This window comes from Bufo gargarizans, unplaced genomic scaffold (genome assembly GCF_014858855.1).
Source record: "Bufo gargarizans isolate SCDJY-AF-19 unplaced genomic scaffold, ASM1485885v1 original_scaffold_2097_pilon, whole genome shotgun sequence".
Lineage (NCBI taxonomy): Eukaryota > Metazoa > Chordata > Amphibia > Anura > Bufonidae > Bufo > Bufo gargarizans.
Window position 1 is genome coordinate 68381 of NW_025334642.1, and position 17918 is coordinate 86298.

The following is a 17918-nucleotide window of genomic DNA, read 5'->3' on the forward strand; positions in this document are numbered from 1 at the left end:
GTGATTTTAAAGGATATATCAATAAAGTAGAATCTCAATAAAACTATTCAGTGGCCTCGGGGGCGTAACGCTCAGGTCCTCTGGAGGAGGAGTATAGCGCTGCACGCCTCCTGAGGGGTCCTGTCATTACATAATGCACTTCAGCCAAGGTTTTTCGCCAGGAACACAAGTTTGTCCACAGTCTCGGGCTTCAGTGCAGATCGGTGGCGTGTTACTATATTGCCACTGGTGCTGAATGCCCTTTCTGAAGGGGCACTTGTGGCAGGAATGCAAAGATATTTCTTGGCTAGGCTTGCCATCCTGGGAAAATTAGCCTGGTGCAGCCTCCACCACTCCAGTGGGTCAGCTTCTCCTTCTACATCCAGTGCCTGCAGGTAACTCTTAAGCTCAATTTTAATCGCTTCTCTGTCGGTGAGGGCAGCTGGGCCAGGCTGAGCAGATGCATTTTTTAAAAAGCTGCCCAGACTTCGTTTACTCAGCTTGGGTTCTTCTCTCTGGGCTTCTCCAGCAGCTCCTGTGCTGGTGTGTGATGGTGACTCTGTGGCAGACACAGCTTGCGTCTCTAGCAGTGCCTGAATTTCTGCTGCTGCTTTTGTGAAGATGAACTCTCTTCGGTCATCTGCTATATATGATGATCTGAAGCATGGGTTGACCAAGGAGGCCATATCCAGGAGGTCATCAGTTGCAACATCCGAGTACTTCTCATTTAAACACTTGAGGATGGCCATCTTCATGTCCTTCATCAGTTCTGTGTCAATGTCATCATCAGCTAGAGGAAGAACTGTGGTGTTTAGAAGGTGGAGCACAGGTTTGACAGTCGACATACTCTTCTCCAGACAGAGCATCTGTGAACTCCAACAGGGGACTGAGGGTCTTGTTCATAGATTCTAGCACATCAATGTCCTGCCAAGTTGGTACCAGGTGCCTGGTTTTCCTGGACCTGTGATATGGCCTTCTCTTGTTCGAGCAGCCGCTGAATCATCTGTCGAGACCCCCATCTTGTTGGTGTTTCGGTGAGGAGGCCGGTTTAGCTCAGCCTGGGCACTAGCCATCTCTCTCTTCCTTTACAAGCGTAAGAAAAGGCACTCACTATTTTCTTGCATTTGCCAATTGCATGTTCAACACGGGCGTCTTTCACACTTCTCTCTAAGGACAAAATTGGAAGATATCGTTAGCAGCACATCAACCCCTGCATAATGTAACTAGTCTAGGACTAAAAGAAACGGGTCGTCTACCTACCTATGGCGAGGTGGAGCCTGTGACCAAAGCACTGCAGTCTTGTCCAGCCGTTAATTTCCACTGCTGTCACAATATTTGCGCCATTGTCGGTGGTTATGCAGACTTGTTACTCTTCTTTAAGTCCCCATGACTCGAGCGCTTCCTTCAATCCCTGAGATATCAGTTCACCTGTATGATCCTCGGGAAAATAAGATGTCTGTAGGCATCTGCTGCACATCTTCCACTCGTCATTGATGAAGTGGATTGTGAGACTAATGTAAGGCTCCATTGTGCGACTCGACCACAAGTCCGTAGTAGTTGCATAGTATTTTATGCTCCGGAGTTCGTTCTTTACTTGCTCGCGGACTTTGTCATACAGTTTGGGCACTTCAGTTTGGCTAAAGTGTTTGCGGCTAGGTACCTCGTAACGTGGATCGAGTGTCTTAATCATGTTCTGAAAGGCACCATGTCCTTACACAGGTACAGGGAATGGCATTTGTAATATCAATCCACCGCCCATTTTTTTTGTCATACGGAGTGCCTTTAGAAAATGCTGGTGGGCAGGGGCAGGGCCACCTTTTTTCTTTCCAATAGACTGACTGGCCGTTTGTGGAGGAGGGCGCAGTTTTTGGCTATCTTGGTATTCCAAAACGTGCTTCATTTTGAGGTGATTAAAAAAAATTGGTTGTATTCCCTCTCTTCGCAATTATTGTCGCCCGGCATAGTTTGCAGATTATATTTTTCTGCTCCACATCCGACTCCTTAAACCCAAACCAGGCCCATATGACCGACGTCGCACCGGTCTTCTTTATGAGCACCTCCTCCTCCTCCCCACATGCTGGAAGCTCCTCCATGAAGTTGATCTTGATGACATATAGGGCACCTGCAGGAAACTATTATTTTAGCAATCAAATCGAGTACTCGTCTCTAATAAGACAAACCGTCTCTTAAACTATTACTAACGTATCGCTAATTGCTTTTTAAAAACAATATTTTTATGTGGTATTCATTGCTAGCAAATCATCAGCGATCAGCCCCATGCCATCAGTCAGCGTCAGACAGTAGACCCATGGCATTAGCCAATGGCCATCATCAGACATGTCCCCCAGAGCCAGTGCCATCATCTTCTATCAGACTGTGATGACTGCAAATGCCACATGGGGCTAATCTGATGGCACTGGCTCACTGCTGGGGGACACATGTCTGATGGCAAATGCCACATGGGGCTAATCTGATGGCACTGGCTCACTGGGGACACATCAGACATGCCCCCCCCCCCCCCCAGCATTTGAGCCAGTGCCATCAGATCAGCCCCATGTGGCATTTGCCATCATCAGACTTGTGTCCCCCAGAAGTGAGTCAGTGCCAATCAGACTCGATCTCAACCCCATGTGGCATTTGCCATCAGACATGTGTCCCCCAGCAGTGAGCCAGTGGCCCAGTGCCAGAATCAGATAATGTGGCATTTGGATTTGCCATCACATCATCAGACTTCATGTGTCTCACTCTCCTCCCCTGCGGCTGCTATACATTCAGAGAGCATCATGGTCTTAGACTCTCAGCGCCATCAGCATCAGCCCCCATCCATGGCCATCCTTTCCTTATCCGTTTTCTCTACCCCCCCCCCTCAATCCTCCACACAGAGTGCCCCCTCCGATCCTCCACAGTCCACACAGAGTGCCCCCTCCGATCCTCCACAGTCCACACAGAGTGCCCCCTCCGATCCTCCACAGTCCACACAGAGTGCCCCTCTGATCCTCCACAGTCCACACAGAGTGCCCCTCTGATCCTCCACAGTCCACACAGAGTGCCCCCTCCGATCCTCCACAGTCCACACAGAGTGCCCCTCTGATCCTCCACAGTCCACACAGAGTGCCCCCTCCGATCCTCCACAGTCCACACAGAGTGCCCCTCTGATCCTCCACAGTCCACACAGAGTGCCCCCTCCGATCCTCCACACAGAGTGCCCCCTCCGATCCTCCACAGTCCACACAGAGTGCCCCCTCCGATCCTCCACAGTCCACACAGAGTGCCCCTCTGATCCTCCACAGTCCACACAGAGTGCCCCCTCCGATCCTCCACAGTCCACACAGAGTGCCCCTCTGATCCTCCACAGTCCACACAGAGTGCCCCCTCCGATCCTCCACACAGAGTGCCCCCTCCGATCCTCCACACAGAGTGCCCCCTCCGATCCTCCACACAGAGTGCCCCCTCCGATCCTCCACACAGAGTGCCCCCTCCGATCCTCCACACAGAGTGCCCCCTCCGATCCTCCACACAGAGTGCCCCCTCCGATCCTCCACACAGAGTGCCCCCTCCGATCCTCCACAGTCCACACAGAGTGCCCCCTCCGATCCTCCACAGTCCACACAGAGTGCCCCCTCCGATCCTCCACAGTCCACACAGAGTGCCCCTCTGATCCTCCACAGTCCACACAGAGTGCCCCCTCCGATCCTCCACAGTCCACACAGAGTGCCCCTCTGATCCTCCACAGTCCACACAGAGTGCCCCCTCCGATCCTCCACAGTCCACACAGAGTGCCCCCTCCGACCCTCCACAGTCCACACAGAGTGCCCCCTCCGATCCTCCACAGTCCACACAGAGTGCCCCCTCCGATCCTCCACAGTCCACACAGAGTGCCCCTCTGATCCTCCACAGTCCACACAGAGTGCCCCCTCCGATCCTTCACAGTCCACACAGAGTGCCCCCTCCGATCCTCCACAGTCCACACAGAGTGCCCCCTCCGATCCTCCACAGTTCACACAGAGTGCCCCCTCCGATCCTCCACAGTCCACACAGAGTGCCCCCTCCGATCCTCCACAGTCCACACAGAGTGCCCCCTCCGATCCTCCACAGTCCACACAGAGTGCCCCCTCCGATCCTCCACAGTCCACACAGAGTGCCCCCTCCGATCCTCCACAGTCCACACAGAGTGCCCCCTCCGATCCTCCACAGTCCACACAGAGTGCCCCCTCCGATCCTCCACAGTCCACACAGAGTGCCCCCTCCGATCCTCCACAGTCCACACAGAGTGCCCCCTCCGATCCTCCACAGTCCACACAGAGTGCCCCCTCCGATCCTCCACAGTCCACACAGAGTGCCCCCTCCGATCCTCCACAGTCCACACAGAGTGCCTGCCCCCTCCGATCCTCCACACAGAGTCCCAGACAGTCCCCCTACAAGAGCGAGAGCAGCTGTGATAACACTTACCTTTCCTGCAGGCCAGGGTGCTCGCACTGCTCGGCAGCGGCTGGCTAATGGAGTCCGCGGTGTGGCGTCTTCTTCCAGCACTGGCGGGACCTCACTGACGTCACACACAGCGGCCTGACGCTGTGCGCACGCCGGCCCTGCCCCTGGCCAGTACTACAGCGGTATTGCGGAGTCCAAAAGAAGCTAAAGGTAATGATTCAGGTGGTGATATTGCAGTCCGGCGATATGGCGAAAATCCATATCGTGGCCCAAATTAATATCGCATATCGCCCACCCCTAGTGTCATCCACAGATCCTCCATAACAGTGTGTCATCCACAGATCCCCCATAACAGTGTGTCATCCACAGATCCCCCATAACAGTGCGTCATCCACAGATCCCCCATAACAGTGTGTCATCCACAGATCCTCCATAACAGTGCGTGATCCACAGATCCCCCCATAACAGTGTGTCATCCACAGATCCCCCATAACAGTGCGTCATCCACAGATCCTCCATAACAGTGCGTCATCCACAGATCCTCCATAACAGTGCGTGATCCACAGATCCCCCCATAACAGTGCGTGATCCACAGATCCCCCCATAACAGTGTGTCATCCACAGATCCCCATAACAGTGTGTCATCCACAGATCCCCCCATAACAGTGTGTCATCCACAGATCCCCCATAACAGTGCGTCATCCACAGATCCTCCCATAACAGTGCGTGATCCACAGATCCCCCCATTACAGTGCGTCCTCCACAGATCCCCCATAACAGCGCCATCAATAGATCACCCCATAACAGCGCCATCCACAGATCCCCCATATCAGCGCCATCCATAGATCCCCCATATCAGCGCCATCCATAGATCCCCCCATAACAGCGCCATCCATAGATCCCCCATAACAGTGCGTCCTCCACAGATCCCCCATAACAGCGCCATCCACAATATGTTTTAATATGTCCTTTGAACATAATTTTTCAAGTAAAATCATATAAACCCCTTTTTTTTGTCACTTTGGTGTTTTTTCTCAATTAATTGATGAAATTATCGACAACTAATTGATTATTCAAATAATCGTTAGCTGCAGCCCTACCGAAGACTCATGTCCCGAGTAACGGGGCCTAGGAGTTTCCCAATGCACTGTACACAGGACTGATGCTGCGGGGCCCCCCTTTACCCCCTGTTCACATTATCCATTAGGTCTTCACGACGACACACAGCGCACAGCTGCACTGCACCAATGTCGCGTGCCAATCTTTATACTGGCAGTGTATGGTGTCGCACTGCAGCTGGAATGGATTTTCTGCGACACCATAGACTGCCAGTATAAAGATTGTCACATGACATTGGTGCGACACCATAGACTGCCAGTATAAAGACTGTCACATGACATTGGTGCGACACCATAGACTGCCAGTATAAAGATTGTCACATGACATTGGTGCGACACCATACACTGCCAGTATAAAGATTGTCACATGACGTTGGTGCGACACCATACACTGCCAGTATAAAGATTGTCACATGACATTGGTGCGACACCATAGACTGCCAGTATAAAGATTGTCACATGACATTGGTGCGACACCATAGACTGCCAGTATAAAGACTGTCACATGACATTGGTGCGACACCATACACTGCCAGTATAAAGATTGTCACATGACATTGGTGCGACACCATAGACTGCCAGTATAAAGACTGTCACATGACATTGGTGCGACACCATACACTGCCAGTATAAAGATTGTCACATGACATTGGTGCGACACCATAGACTGCCAGTATAAAGATTGTCACATGACATTGGTGACACACCATAGACTGCCAGTATAAAGATTGTCACATGACATTGGTGCGACACCATAGACTGCCAGTATAAAGACTGTCACATGACATTGGTGCGACACCATAGACTGCCAGTATAAAGATTGTCACATGACATTGGTGAGACACCATAGACTGCCAGTATAAAGATTGTCACATGACATTGGTGCGACACCATACACTGCCAGTATAAAGATTGTCACATGACGTTGGTGCGACACCATAGACTGCCAGTATAAAGATTGTCACATGACATTGGTGTGACACCATAGACTGCCAGTATAAAGATTGTCACATGACGTTGGTGCGACACCATACACTGCCAGTATAAAGATTGTCACATGACGTTGGTGCGACACCATAGACTGCCAGTATAAAGATTGTCACATGACATTGGTGCGACACCATAGACTGCCAGTATAAAGATTGTCACATGACATTGGTGCGACACCATACACTGCCAGTATAAAGATTGTCACATGACGTTGGTGCGACACCATACACTGCCAGTATAAAGATTGTCACATGACGTTGGTGCGACACCATAGACTGCCAGTATAAAGATTGTCACATGACATTGGTGCGACACCATAGACTGCCAGTATAAAGATTGTCACATGACATTGGTGCGACACCATAGACTGCCAGTATAAAGATTGTCACATGACGTTGGTGCGACACCATAGACTGCCAGTATAAAGATTGTCACATGACATTGGTGTGACACCATAGACTGCCAGTATAAAGATTGTCACATGACATTGGTGCGACACCATAGACTGCCAGTATAAAGATTGTCACATGACATTGGTGTGACACCATAGACTGCCAGTATAAAGATTGTCACATGACATTGGTGCGACACCATAGACTGCCAGTATAAAGATTGTCACATGACGTTGGTGTGACACCATAGACTGCCAGTATAAAGATTGTCACATGACGTTGGTGCGACACCATAGACTGCCAGTATAAAGATTGTCACATGACATTGGTGCGACACCATAGACTGCCAGTATAAAGATTGTCACATGACATTGGTGAGACACCATAGACTGTCAGTATAAAGATTGTCACATGACGTTGGTGCGACACCATAGACTGCCAGTATAAAGATTGTCACATGACGTTGGTGCGACACCATAGACTGCCAGTATAAAGATTGTCACATGACATTGGTGCGACACCATAGACTGCCAGTATAAAGATTGTCACATGACATTGGTGCGACACCATAGACTGCCAGTATAAAGATTGTCACATGACGTTGGTGCGACACCATACACTGCCAGTATAAAGATTGTCACATGACGTTGGTGCGACACCATACACTGCCAGTATAAAGATTGTCACATGACATTGGTGCGACACCATAGACTGCCAGTATAAAGATTGTCACATGACGTTGGTGCGACACCATAGACTGCCAGTATAAAGATTGTCACATGACATTGGTGCGACACCATAGACTGCCAGTATAAAGATTGTCACATGACGTTGGTGCGACACCATAGACTGCCAGTATAAAGATTGTCACATGACGTTGGTGCGACACCATAGACTGCCAGTATAAAGATTGTCACATGACGTTGGTGCGACACCATAGACTGCCAGTATAAAGACTGTCACATGACATTGGTGAGACACCATAGACTGCCAGTATAAAGACTGTCACATGACATTGGTGCGACACCATACACTGCCAGTATAAAGATTGTCACATGACGTTGGTGCGACACCATAGACTGCCAGTATAAAGATTGTCACATGACGTTGGTGCGACACCATAGACTGCCAGTATAAAGACTGTCACATGACATTGGTGAGACACCATAGACTGCCAGTATAAAGACTGTCACATGACATTGGTGCGACACCATACACTGCCAGTATAAAGATTGTCACATGACGTTGGTGCGACACCATAGACTGCCAGTATAAAGATTGTCACATGACATTGGTGCGACACCATAGACTGCCAGTATAAAGATTGTCACATGACATTGGTGCGACACCATAGACTGCCAGTATAAAGATTGTCACATGACATTGGTGCGACACCATAGACTGCCAGTATAAAGATTGTCACATGACATTGGTGCGACACCATAGACTGCCAGTATAAAGATTGTCACATGACGTTGGTGCGACACCATAGACTGCCAGTATAAAGATTGTCACATGACGTTGGTGCGACACCATAGACTGCCAGTATAAAGATTGTCACATGACATTGGTGCGACACCATAGACTGCCAGTATAAAGATTGTCACATGACATTGGTGCGACACCATAGACTGCCAGTATAAAGATTGTCACATGACATTGGTGCGACACCATAGACTGCCAGTATAAAGATTGTCACATGACGTTGGTGCGACACCATAGACTGCCAGTATAAAGATTGTCACATGACGTTGGTGCGACACCATAGACTGCCAGTATAAAGATTGTCACATGACGTTGGTGCGACACCATAGACTGCCAGTATAAAGATTGTCACATGACGTTGGTGCGACACCATAGACTGCCAGTATAAAGACTGTCACATGACATTGGTGAGACACCATAGACTGCCAGTATAAAGACTGTCACATGACATTGGTGTGACACCATAGACTGCCAGTATAAAGATTGTCACATGACATTGGTGTGACACCATAGACTGCCAGTATAAAGATTGTCACATGACATTGGTGCGACACCATAGACTGCCAGTATAAAGATTGTCACATGACATTGGTGCGACACCATAGACTGCCAGTATAAAGATTGTCACATGACATTGGTGCGACACCATAGACTGCCAGTATAAAGACTGTCACATGACATTGGTGAGACACCATAGACTGCCAGTATAAAGATTGTCACATGACATTGGTGAGACACCATACACTGCCAGTATAAAGATTGTCACATGACGTTGGTGCGACACCATAGACTGCCAGTATAAAGATTGTCACATGACATTGGTGCGACACCATACACTGCCAGTATAAAGATTGTCACATGACATTGGTGTGACACCATAGACTGCCAGTATAAAGATTGTCACATGACGTTGGTGCGACACCATACACTGCCAGTATAAAGATTGTCACATGACGTTGGTGCGACACCATACACTGCCAGTATAAAGATTGTCACATGACATTGGTGCGACACCATAGACTGCCAGTATAAAGATTGTCACATGACATTGGTGCGACACCATAGACTGCCAGTATAAAGATTGTCACATGACATTGGTGCGACACCATACACTGCCAGTATAAAGATTGTCACATGACATTGGTGCGACACCATACACTGCCAGTATAAAGATTGTCACATGACATTGGTGCGACACCATAGACTGCCAGTATAAAGATTGTCACATGACATTGGTGCGACACCATAGACTGCCAGTATAAAGATTGTCACATGACGTTGGTGCGACACCATAGACTGCCAGTATAAAGATTGTCACATGACATTGGTGCGACACCATAGACTGCCAGTATAAAGATTGTCACATGACATTGGTGCGACACCATAGACTGCCAGTATAAAGATTGTCACATGACATTGGTGCGACACCATAGACTGCCAGTATAAAGATTGTCACATGACATTGGTGCGACACCATAGACTGCCAGTATAAAGATTGTCACATGACATTGGTGCGACACCATAGACTGCCAGTATAAAGATTGTCACATGACGTTGGTGCGACACCATACACTGCCAGTATAAAGATTGTCACATGACATTGGTGCGACACCATAGACTGCCAGTATAAAGATTGTCACATGACGTTGGTGCGACACCATAGACTGCCAGTATAAAGACTGTCACATGACATTGGTGCGACACCATAGACTGCCAGTATAAAGATTGTCACATGACATTGGTGCGACACCATAGACTGCCAGTATAAAGATTGTCACATGACGTTGGTGCGACACCATAGACTGCCAGTATAAAGACTGTCACATGACATTGGTGCGACACCATACACTGCCAGTATAAAGATTGTCACATGACATTGGTGCGACACCATAGACTGCCAGTATAAAGATTGTCACATGACGTTGGTGCGACACCATAGACTGCCAGTATAAAGATTGTCACATGACATTGGTGTGACACCATAGACTGCCAGTATAAAGATTGTCACATGACGTTGGTGCGACACCATAGACTGCCAGTATAAAGATTGTCACATGACGTTGGTGCGACACCATAGACTGCCAGTATAAAGATTGTCACATGACGTTGGTGCGACACCATAGACTGCCAGTATAAAGATTGTCACATGACGTTGGTGCGACACCATAGACTGCCAGTATAAAGATTGTCACATGACGTTGGTGCGACACCATAGACTGCCAGTATAAAGATTGTCACATGACATTGGTGCGACACCATAGACTGCCAGTATAAAGATTGTCACATGACGTTGGTGCGACACCATAGACTGCCAGTATAAAGACTGTCACATGACATTGGTGCGACACCATAGACTGCCAGTATAAAGATTGTCACATGACATTGGTGCGACACCATAGACTGCCAGTATAAAGACTGTCACATGACATTGGTGCGACACCATAGACTGCCAGTATAAAGACTGTCACATGACATTGGTGCGACACCATAGACTGCCAGTATAAAGATTGTCACATGACGTTGGTGCGACAAATGTCATGTAGAGCTAGCCTAAAACCTGAATGACAAACTGCCCATGTGGTCGTGTCCAGGGCAGGAGGGCAGCGCCCGCGGCCGGTTACAGACTAAGGCCTCATGCACACGGCCGTTCTGGTCCGCATCCGAGCCGCAGTTTTTGCGGTTTGGGTGTGGGCCCATTCACTTCAATGGGGCCGCAAAACATGCGGGCAGCCCTCTGTGTGCTGTCCACATCCGCTGCTCCGTTCTGAGGCCCCGCAAAAAATATATAACCTGTCCTCTTCTTGTCTGTTTCATGGACAAGAATAGGCATTTCTACAATGGGCCGCCTGTTCCGTTCCGCAAATTGCGAAAGGCACACAAGCGGCTTCCGTGTTTTGTGGATCCGCAATTTGCGGACTGCAAAAAACGGAACGGTCGTGTGCATGAGGCCTAATTGCGGCACACTGCACCGGCGCTGTAATACTCAGATGTTCTAGGGGAGAATTCAGCGCCTTCCAGCAGCGGGTGGCGGCACAGTCTGCAGTGTCCGTGAGGCGCCGCAGTGGACCCCGCAGTGGGGTTGGTACCCGCACAGTGCACCCAGCGCTGCTCCTCATGTCCGCTCTGTCAGGGGCACAGCGGGTGCTGCCTCCTCCGCTCCAGGGCGGTATTCACACCGGTCAGACGTCATCAGGGCGGATTTAATGTGTGAATATTCAGCAGCAAAATCCTGAGTGTGAACAGCGTCCGAAGAGGAAGAAAGACTGTATAATGGGAGAGCGGCACAGGAGCCTCTGGGGGCCACAAAGGGCCCCTCCACCCGGGTCTGGCAGCAAAAGGCGTGTGGGGACCTACACTGCAAGAAACTGGGGTCTGCTGCTGATTCCTCTTACACACTGCTCCCTGTGGCCCCTCCCCTCACACTGCTCCCTGTGGCCCCTCCCCTCACACGCCACTCCCTGTGGCCCCTCCCCTCACACTGCTCCCTGTGGCCCCTCCCCTCACATGCCGCTCCCTGTGGCCCCTCCCCTCACACGCTGCTCCCTGTGGCCCCTCCCCTCACACTGCTCCCTGTGGCCCCTCCACTCAAACGCTGCTCCCTGTGGCCCCTCCCTTCACACGCTTGTCCATGTGGCCCCTCCCTTCACACGCTTCTCCCTGTGGCCCCTCCTCTCACACGCATCTCCCTGTGGCCCCTCCACTCACACTGCTCCATGTAGCCCCTCCATTCACACGCTGGTTCATGTGGCCCCTCCTCTCACACACTTCTCCCTGTGGCCCCTCCTCTCACACACTTCTCCCTGTGGCCCCTCCCCTCACACGCTTCTCCCTGTAGCCCCTCCCCTCACACGCTTCTCCCTGTGGCCCCTCCTCTCACACGCTTCTCCCTGTGGCCCCTCCTCTCACACGCATCTCCCTGTGGCCCCTCCCTTCACACGCTTCTCCCTGTGGCCCCTCCTCTCACACGCTTCTCCCTGTGGCCCCTCCTCTCACACACATCTCCCTGTGGCCCCTCCCTTCACACACATCTCCCTGTGGCCCCTCCTCTCACACGCTTCTCCCTGTGGCCCCTCCCCTCACACGCTGGTCCATGTGGCCCCTCCCCTCACACACTTCTCCCTGTGGCCCCTCCCCTCACACACTTCTCCCTGTGGCCCGTCCTCTCACACAGAGCTTCTCCCTGTGGCCCCTCCCCTCACACGCTGGTCCATGTGGCCCCTCCCCTCACACACTTCTCCCTGTGGCCCCTCCTCTCACATGCTTCTCCCTGTGGCCCCTCCACTCACACTGCTCCATGTGGCCCTTCCTCTCACACGCTGCTCCCTGTGGCCCCTCCATTCACACGCTGGTCTATGTGGCCCCTCCCCTCAAACGCTTCTCCCTGTGGCCCCTCCTCTCACACGCTGCTCCCTGTGGCTCCTCCTCCTCTGCTCTCTCTGTTTCTCCTTTCAGTTGTATTACACAGAAGCCCCGCCCTGCAGTCCGGTCATGTGACCCGAGGATCACGTGACGTTTACGTCAGCAGAACTCCCAGGAGCAGCTCCGTTCTGTTCCCGCTGGTCCTCCTCAGGTGTGTGATGGGGGAGGGGCGGGACCGTGTGCACACACATATATATGACTAGTGTATCTGCTCCTGTGTATACACACATATATTCCTCAGGTGTATGAGGTGTGATAGGCTGCACTCCGGGGGCGTGGCTAGAGCTGACTGCCCCACACTCATCACTCAGGTGACTATTTTGCACTTTAAAATGTATTTAAAGTGTGATCCCACACGAGGCAGGAGGAGAGCGGGGACCGCACCGGCCGGGTACCTTCCCCTGTCCTGTGGAGCGGGCACAACCCCCTACTGTACAGGAGAGACACTACTGGGAGACATTGTGGTGTGCAGGGCGGGCGCTACCATAGAGGCAAGGGGGCCCCCCGACTCCTTAGGGGCCCCCAGCGCCGGCCCGGCCGCAACTACTACTATATGTATAATTCTATTGTGTGCCTGTGGCCCCCCCTGGAGACGGCGCCGCACTTCAGTAATGTAATTAAAACTGTGCTGCAGTATGGAGTGGAGGGGCCCCCGCCGCTTTCGCCGCTGCTGGTCTCTTTAAGAGATTCGAGACTGGAGCAGCGGCATGCACGGCACAGGCAAGGTACGTCTAGCGTCTGGCTGTCGTACGTTGCCTCAGGCTCCGCCCCCCGCCCAGAGCAGAGGACTTGGATTGAAGGAGCAAGCAAAGCAGTGGCGTACCTACCATATAGGTATTAGGCAGACCACGCAGCTGCTATGGGGCCGTGGAGGAGAGTCCCCGCCCCCATCTATCTTCCTAATTGTCTCCCGTCTGCTAGCACCGCCTCCCGCCTGCTAGCTCCGCCTCCCGTCTGTTAGCTTCATCACGCCTGATTCCTCTGAATTGCCCACCATGAAGTGACCACTTGTAGGTGAGGACAGTGCAGAGGTGTGTGTGTCACTCAGCTTTCCCAGGCTATTACTCTGCACATAGGCCATTCAGAACAGGTGGAAAGCTGGGTGCTATTATGTAATGTGACTCAGCTTTCCTGATGTCCTGCATGGCACAGAGGCAGGAGAAGATATGAGGGGAGGTGGGAGCTGTGTCACTCAGCTTTCTCAGACTACTCTCACGTCTCTCCACATGTGCCATGCAGGACAGCAGGAAAGCTGGGTGCTATTATGTAATGTGACTCAGCTTTCCTGATGTCCTGCATGGCACAGAGGCAGGAGAAGATATGAGGGGAGGTGGGAGCTGTGTCACTCAGCTTTCTCAGACTACTCTCATGTCTCTCCACATGTGCCATGCAGGACAGCAGAAAAGCTGGGTGCTATTATGTAATGTGACTCAGCTTTCCTGATGTCCTGCATGGCACAGAGGCAGGAGAAGATATGAGGGGAGGTGGGAGCTGTGTCACTCAGCTTTCTCAGACTACTCTCATGTCTCTCCACATGTGCCATGCAGGACAGCAGAAAAGCTGGGTGCTATTATGTAATGTGACTCAGCTTTCCTGATGTCCTGCATGGCACAGAGGCAGGAGAAGATATGAGGGGAGGTGGGAGCTGTGTCACCCAGCTTTCTCAGACTACTCTCATGTCTCTCCACATGTGCCATGCAGGACAGCAGAAAAGCTGGGTGCTATTATGTAATGTGACTCAGCTTTCCTGATGTCCTGCATGGCACAGAGGCAGGAGAAGATATGAGGGGAGGTGGGAGCTGTGTCACTCAGCTTTCTCAGACTACTCTCATGTCTCTCCACATGTGCCATGCAGGACAGCAGAAAAGCTGGGTGCTATTATGTAATGTGACTCAGCTTTCCTGATGTCCTGCATGGCACAGAGGCAGGAGAAGATATGAGGGGAGGTGGGAGCTGTGTCACTCAGCTTTCTCAGACTACTCTCATGTCTCTCCACATGTGCCATGCAGGACAGCAGAAAGCTGGGTGCTATTATGTAATGTGACTCAGCTTTCCTGATGTCCTGCATGGCACAGAGGCAGGAGAAGATATGAGGGGAGGTGGGAGCTGTGTCACTCAGCTTTCTCAGACTACTCTCCACATGTGCCATGCAGGACAGCAGAAAAGCTGGGTGCTATTATGTAATGTGACTCAGCTTTCCTGATGTCCTGCATGGCACAGAGGCAGGAGAAGATATGAGGGGAGGTGGGAGCTGTGTCACCCAGCTTTCTCAGACTACTCTCATGTCTCTCCACATGTGCCATGCAGGACAGCAGGAAAAGCTGGGTGCTATTATGTAATGTGACTCAGCTTTCCTGATGTCCTGCATGGCACAGAGGCAGGAGAAGATATGAGGGGAGGTGGGAGCTGTGTCACTCAGCTTTCTCAGACTACTCTCATGTCTCTCCACATGTGCCATGCAGGACAGCAGAAAAGCTGGTGCTATTATGTAATGTGACTCAGCTTTCCTGATGTCCTGCATGGCACAGAGGCAGGAGAAGATATGAGGGGAGGTGGGAGCTGTGTCACTCAGCTTTCTCAGACTACTCTCATGTCTCTCCACATGTGCCATGCAGGACAGCAGAAAGCTGGGTGCTATTATGTAATGTGACTCAGCTTTCCTGATGTCCTGCATGGCACAGAGGCAGGAGAAGATATGAGGGGAGGTGGGAGCTGTGTCACCCAGCTTTCTCAGACTACTCTCATGTCTCTCCACATGTGCCATGCAGGACAGCAGGAAAGCTGGGTGCTATTATGTAATGTGACTCAGCTTTCCTGATGTCCTGCATGGCACAGAGGCAGGAGAAGATATGAGGGGAGGTGGGAGCTGTGTCACCCAGCTTTCTCAGACTACTCTCATGTCTCTCCACATGTGCCATGCAGGACAGCAGAAAAGCTGGGTGCTATTATGTAATGTGACTCAGCTTTCCTGATGTCCTGCATGGCACAGAGGCAGGAGAAGATATGAGGGGAGGTGGGAGCTGTGTCACTCAGCTTTCTCAGACTACTCTCATGTCTCTCCACATGTGCCATGCAGGACAGCAGGAAAGCTGGGTGCTATTATGTAATGTGACTCAGCTTTCCTGATGTCCTGCATGGCACAGAGGCAGGAGAAGATATGAGGGGAGGTGGGAGCTGTGTCACTCAGCTTTCTCAGACTACTCTCATGTCTCTCCACATGTGCCATGCAGGACAGCAGAAAAGCTGGGTGCTATTATGTAATGTGACTCAGCTTTCCTGATGTCCTGCATGGCACAGAGGCAGGAGAAGATATGAGGGGAGGTGGGAGCTGTGTCACCCAGCTTTCTCAGACTACTCTCACTGTCTCTCCACATGTGCCATGCAGGACAGCAGAAAAGCTGGGTGCTATTATGTAATGTGACTCAGCTTTCCTGATGTCCTGCATGGCACAGAGGCAGGAGAAGATATGAGGGGAGGTGGGAGCTGTGTCACCCAGCTTTCTCAGACTACTTCTCATGTCTCTCCACATGTGCCATGCAGGACAGCAGAAAAGCTGGGTGCTATTATGTAATGTGACTCAGCTTTCCTGATGTCCTGCATGGCACAGAGGCAGGAGAAGATATGAGGGGAGGTGGGAGCTGTGTCACTCAGCTTTCTCAGACTACTCTCATGTCTCTCCACATGTGCCATGCAGGACAGCAGGAAAGCTGGGTGCTATTATGTAATGTGACTCAGCTTTCCTGATGTCCTGCATGGCACAGAGGCAGGAGAAGATATGAGGGGAGGTGGGAGCTGTGTCACCCAGCTTTCTCAGACTACTCTCATGTCTCTCCACATGTGCCATGCAGGACAGCAGAAAAGCTGGGTGCTATTATGTAATGTGACTCAGCTTTCCTGATGTCCTGCATGGCACAGAGGCATGAGAAGATATGAGGGGAGGTGGGAGCTGTGTCACTCAGCTTTCTCAGACTACTCTCATGTCTCTCCACATGTGCCATGCAGGACAGCAGGAAAGCTGGGTGCTATTATGTAATGTGACTCAGCTTTCCTGATGTCCTGCATGGCACAGAGGCAGGAGAAGATATGAGGGGAGGTGGGAGCTGTGTCACCCAGCTTTCTCAGACTACTCTCATGTCTCTCCACATGTGCCATGCAGGACAGCAGAAAAGCTGGGTGCTATTATGTAATGTGACTCAGCTTTCCTGATGTCCTGCATGGCACAGAGGCAGGAGAAGATATGAGGGGAGGTGGGAGCTGTGTCACTCAGCTTTCTCAGACTACTCTCATGTCTCTCCACATGTGCCATGCAGGACAGCAGAAAAGCTGGGTGCTATTATGTAATGTGACTCGGCTTTCCTGATGTCCTGCATGGCACAGAGGCAGGAGAAGATATGAGGGGAGGTGGGAGCTGTGTCACTCAGCTTTCTCAGACTACTCTCATGTCTCTCCACATGTGCCATGCAGGACAGCAGAAAAGCTGGGTGCTATTATGTAATGTGACTCAGCTTTCCTGATGTCCTGCATGGCACAGAGGCAGGAGAAGATATGAGGGGAGGTGGGAGCTGTGTCACTCAGCTTTCTCAGACTACTCTCATGTCTCTCCACATGTGCCATGCAGGACAGCAGGAAAGCTGGGTGCTATTATGTAATGTGACTCGGCTTTCCTGATGTCCTGCATGGCACAGAGGCAGGAGAAGATATGAGGGGAGGTGGGAGCTGTGTCACTCAGCTTTCTCAGACTACTCTCACGTCTCTCCACATGTGCCATGCAGGACAGCAGGAAAGCTGGGTGCTATTATGTAATGTGACTCAGCTTTCCTGATGTCCTGCATGGCACAGAGGCAGGAGAAGATATGAGGGGAGGTGGGAGCTGTGTCACTCAGCTTTCTCAGACTACTCTCACGTCTCTCCACATGTGCCATGCAGGACAGCAGAAAAGCTGGGTGCTATTATGTAATGTGACTCAGCTTTCCTGATGTCCTGCATGGCACAGAGGCAGGAGAAGATATGAGGGGAGGTGGGAGCTGTGTCACTCAGCTTTCTCAGACTACTCTCACGTCTCTCCACATGTGCCATGCAGGACAGCAGAAAAGCTGGGTGCTATTAT

General features: G+C 51.2%; 2 protein-coding genes across 6 annotated transcripts in view; one reads left to right on the forward strand and one right to left on the reverse strand.

Annotated features, from left to right (window-relative positions):
• LOC122923963 (E3 SUMO-protein ligase ZBED1-like) lies at nt 1-13798 on the reverse strand. 2 transcript variants are annotated; one of them, XM_044274862.1, is made up of 3 exons: nt 13639-13798; nt 1240-2101; nt 1-1146 (listed from the first exon to the last, which is right to left on the reverse strand). In XM_044274862.1, the coding sequence occupies exon 3, from the start codon at nt 843-845 to the stop codon at nt 141-143; it is 705 nt and encodes a 234-aa protein (XP_044130797.1). In that variant the 5' UTR covers nt 846-1146; nt 1240-2101; nt 13639-13798; the 3' UTR covers nt 1-140. The 2 variants fall into 2 exon arrangements, with proteins under 2 accessions (XP_044130797.1, XP_044130798.1); XM_044274863.1 differs by lacking the exon at nt 13639-13798 and adding an exon at nt 4429-4516.
• LOC122923962 (zinc finger protein 219-like) overlaps nt 4463-17918 on the forward strand; it is a 27073-nt gene continuing 13617 nt past the window's right edge. The window contains exons 1-2 of one of the 4 annotated variants that reach the window (XM_044274860.1): nt 4463-4617; nt 12845-12962. Coding sequence is in view for 2 of the 4 variants with exons in the window: in XM_044274857.1 (XP_044130792.1) it covers nt 13365-13645 (281 nt within the window). In the remaining 2 variants the exon portion in view is untranslated. Of the gene's footprint in view, nt 4618-12844; nt 12963-13152; nt 13646-13772; nt 13826-17918 lie in introns of those variants that run through there. The other 3 variants (XM_044274857.1, XM_044274859.1, XM_044274861.1) reach the window with 3 other exon arrangements.

Coding starts and splice junctions, on each gene's coding strand:
- LOC122923963 (XM_044274862.1), bottom strand. CDS start 845: ATGCTCTGTCTGGAGAAGAGTATGTCGACTGTCAAACCTGTGCTCCAC.